Raw genomic sequence first — 3,687 nt, forward strand, 5'->3', positions numbered from 1 at the left:
TCCTGTGGAAAGACCAACAACTGAGCGTCTCATTTCCCTAACTGCCTTCACCACTTCACTGTTTGCCTCATATGCCTGCATGTGGATGTGAAAAGGGAAAGGCAAATGGGTGTGTATAGAGGGATATTATGTGTGGTTGTGTGTGTTTAGGTGTTGGGCATAGATGTGCATGTCTCTTAAACTCTTCCTCAGTCTGGAACCTTTTACTGCCTTTGGAAAACTGATTGACCTTAGAGCCAGTCTGACAGAGCTACTTTAAAGCCGTATAAAAGCATCTGCTTATGTACTTTCGGAAAATAGATTTAATTTAAACTTAAAAGAATTTAAAGAATTAAAAAGGAGGAAAAACGTGGAACGGACACAGAAATGGACCATCTTGAAGGGTTAGAATGTCCTTTGTCAAAATCTTAAGAGCAGATGGTACACAAAGTACTTCGCATGAGCTGAAGAACACAGAGTCTGCTTTCCTCTTGTTGCATTTTGTTTGCATTCATGTCTAGACAAACCAATAAGAAATCTGCAATGGAACGAAAGTGAAGCCCAAATCTGACCCACACCCGCAAATGTGATACCCAACCTGCCCAAGCCTAATTAGAACTGGTAAATTTAACAATCCAGTACAAAAATGGGTGTGCAAAATGTACTCCAGCTCAATACTGTATTAAATGGCTGCAATCTAGTCATACATCCAAAGTTTTCTCTCTCTTTATGAGATACACATTTGATTTTGAATATAAGTTTATTAACAGTGGAGACAGACTATAAAATCCTGGGAAGTCTTTCATTACTATTTACATTTATTACTAACCCTGTCAGTCATTTGCGCAATGGGATTCTATTAGAGAAAGATGGACACCGAGGGTAAATTATTGATTTTTCCCGGGCATGGTGACAGAACACGGTGTAGATCAGAGAATGACATTTGGACCAAATCCCATGGGACTCCCAGGACTTATGGGATTCCCTCAGGAACAGGACAGTGCGTGAGCAGAGCAAGCAAAACTGGAGTGACTTTTAAAGGTAGTAACGTCAGAGATGGTGAAGATTAGTTAATGGCTTATGCTGTTATGCTCATGCTGCTGAAAGACATCATTATTGACAGTGCTGGAAACAAAATGTGATTCTCAGCTACAGCTACAGGTTCTGTCTACCTTCACCTGTGTAAATATGTCATTTCAATGTCATCAAAGACATGGTGTGGTCTTAGCCTGGGGAGGGGCCGAGCCACACTGACTGGAAGAACCAACAAAAGCTCAGAAACACACACACACACACACACACACACACACACACACACACACACACAAAACCCCCAGCGTGAGTAGAAACAAAAAAAGAACACCAGAAAACCAAAAATTATTCAAATTGATGTCTAAAAAATCAAACGGTAGAATTTTTCTATTTGAACAATATTTTCCTTTACAATTCATGAAATCTGAGTAATAATAATAATAATTAAAAAATCATAACCTACAAGAACTTTAGTTCAGGTTCATGCTAGCAGCTAGTGTTACATAAACATGACTTCTGGTTTAGTCTCACGAGAAGTTTTACCACTCTTCCTAAGGCAGCTATCTAGAGTGTTACAGGAAATTCAGCTTCTGGTTGGCTGCTGGTGGGGTGTGATGTCACCAGCTGCTATAAGGCTCTAGCTGATAGTCAGAGGCACATTCAGTCCTGGAGACCTCATGTGCTCGAATGCTGAGAGTGCTCGGAAAGGAGAGAGACGGAGGGAGGGAGAAAGAAAAAAAAAGGAGGAGAGACAGAGCAGCCAATGAGTACCATGTGCTGAACAGTATGTAAGAGCCAAAAAAAATTTTAATAAATAAATAAATATTATTGGGACTTCAAAAGGACTACATTTGGAGTATCTCATGGGCTCCAGGGAACGGAAGAACTGTGTCGAGGCAGCCGAGGAACTCTCCTTTTAGTGAGTACAACAAATACTGAGTCTAGAATTGAAATGACTTCATAGAAATTAGAAATAAATGACATTTGCATTTTTAAGACATTGATCTGACACTGACTTTTACCTTTTATCTTCTCTGTACTGGTTGTTTTGTCACACTGTAGATTATGGAAGGAGAGAATGCATGGATCGTGGACAACACCTCCATGCTCACGAATGTGTCCTTAGAGCTAAACGGTTCGCTGCCAGCACGGAATAGCTCCTCTCAGGCTGGTTCAGAGTACAGTGATGCAGAGATGGTGATCCTGGGTATACTGATGGGACTTCTGGTCTTAGGCATCGTCTTTGGCAACGTCCTGGTCATCACTGCCATTGCGCGTTTCCAGCGGTTACAAACTGTCACCAACTGCTTCATTAGCTCACTGGCCTGCGCTGACCTGGTTATGGGGCTTCTGGTGGTGCCCTTTGGTGCTTGCTACATCCTCCTGAACACCTGGCATTTTGGCAACTTCTTCTGCGAGTTCTGGACGGCCACGGATGTGCTATGCGTCACGGCTAGTATCGAGACGCTGTGTGTGATAGCCCTGGACCGCTATCTGGCAATCACATGGCCCCTGCGCTATCAGTCAGTTCTGACCAAACGCAAGGCCTGCTGGGTGGTGTTGGCGGTGTGGGTTGTGGCAGGCCTTATCTCCTTCCTGCCCATCCATATGGAGTGGTGGGTGTCGGAGGAGCAAGAGGCACAGGACTGCCTACAAAATGCCTACTGCTGCGACTTCAACACTAATGCAGCTTACGCAGTGGCCTCCTCCATCGTCTCCTTCTACATCCCGCTGGTGATAATGGTGTTTGTGTACGGCCGCGTCTACCAGGAGGCTCGGCGGCAGCTGCAGAAGATCGACCGGGTGGAAGGTCGCATTCGGACACAGAGCTTCGGCACCCAGGATGGGAACGAGGTGAGGAACCGAAGGACCAGGTTTTGCTTGAAAGACCACAAAGCTCTGAAGACCCTGGGTATCATCATGGGCACCTTTACACTCTGCTGGCTTCCATTCTTCGTGCTCAACGTGGCGGCAGCCATTTGGAAAATGGACAACATTAAGTTGCCCTTCAGGATCTTGAACTGGATAGGCTATGCCAACTCGGCCTTCAACCCCCTGATCTACTGCCGGAGTCCTGAGTTTCGATGTGCCTTCCAAGAGATTCTGTGTTTTAGACGTTCGAAGAAGTTTTCCTCCACAAGGAACAAAAAGGGATACATCTACGGCAGCCATAGCTGGCAACAGCACATCAAGACCACCAGTTTGAGGCAGCCACCTCTCCGTGAATGTGGAACAGTAGAGCTAGGTGCTAGCTCTTTGCCTCCTAGCACTTCCAACACAAACGGGAATTGTAACAAAGCTCTGACATCCATTATTTAACCATTTCTGAACGTCTTTGAAATACAATTTCTTGTCATTATTTGCTTCCATTTCCGATCCCATACATTTATGTCTTCAGAACCGTCTGGTAAGTGAAGAAATTGAAATATGACGTATGAACGTTTTAGCTCATGAAAACCTATGCTCATACTAGTTCACATACTTGTAAAAGGATATATGCCACTACTGAACTGTTTTGAGCTGTGGTGCATAGTTCCCAGCACTTGTCAATGAATACCTAGATCCATCTGCATCGCCAAAAATGTAGGTACAAAATACAGCAAAACTTGAAACTGTAGTGTGGTTGTAAAACACTGGATACCTCTACTTCTAGCCTACCTCATGACCCATGTCTTC

The 3,687-nt window shown here is 44.1% G+C and overlaps 1 protein-coding gene across 1 annotated transcript; it reads left to right on the forward strand.

The window, feature by feature from the left end:
• Positions 1–1,691: 1,691 nt before the first annotated feature.
• On the forward strand, positions 1,692–3,402 carry adrb2b (adrenoceptor beta 2, surface b). The gene is made up of 2 exons (XM_072661931.1): positions 1,692–1,930; positions 2,074–3,402. Exon 2 carries the CDS (start codon positions 2,077–2,079, stop codon positions 3,328–3,330), a length of 1,254 nt encoding a protein of 417 aa, XP_072518032.1. The 5' UTR covers positions 1,692–1,930; positions 2,074–2,076; the 3' UTR covers positions 3,331–3,402.
• Positions 3,403–3,687: the final 285 nt, after the last annotated feature.

This window comes from Salminus brasiliensis, chromosome 18, assembly GCF_030463535.1.
Source record: "Salminus brasiliensis chromosome 18, fSalBra1.hap2, whole genome shotgun sequence".
In the NCBI taxonomy this organism is placed as follows: Eukaryota; Metazoa; Chordata; class Actinopteri; order Characiformes; family Bryconidae; genus Salminus; species Salminus brasiliensis.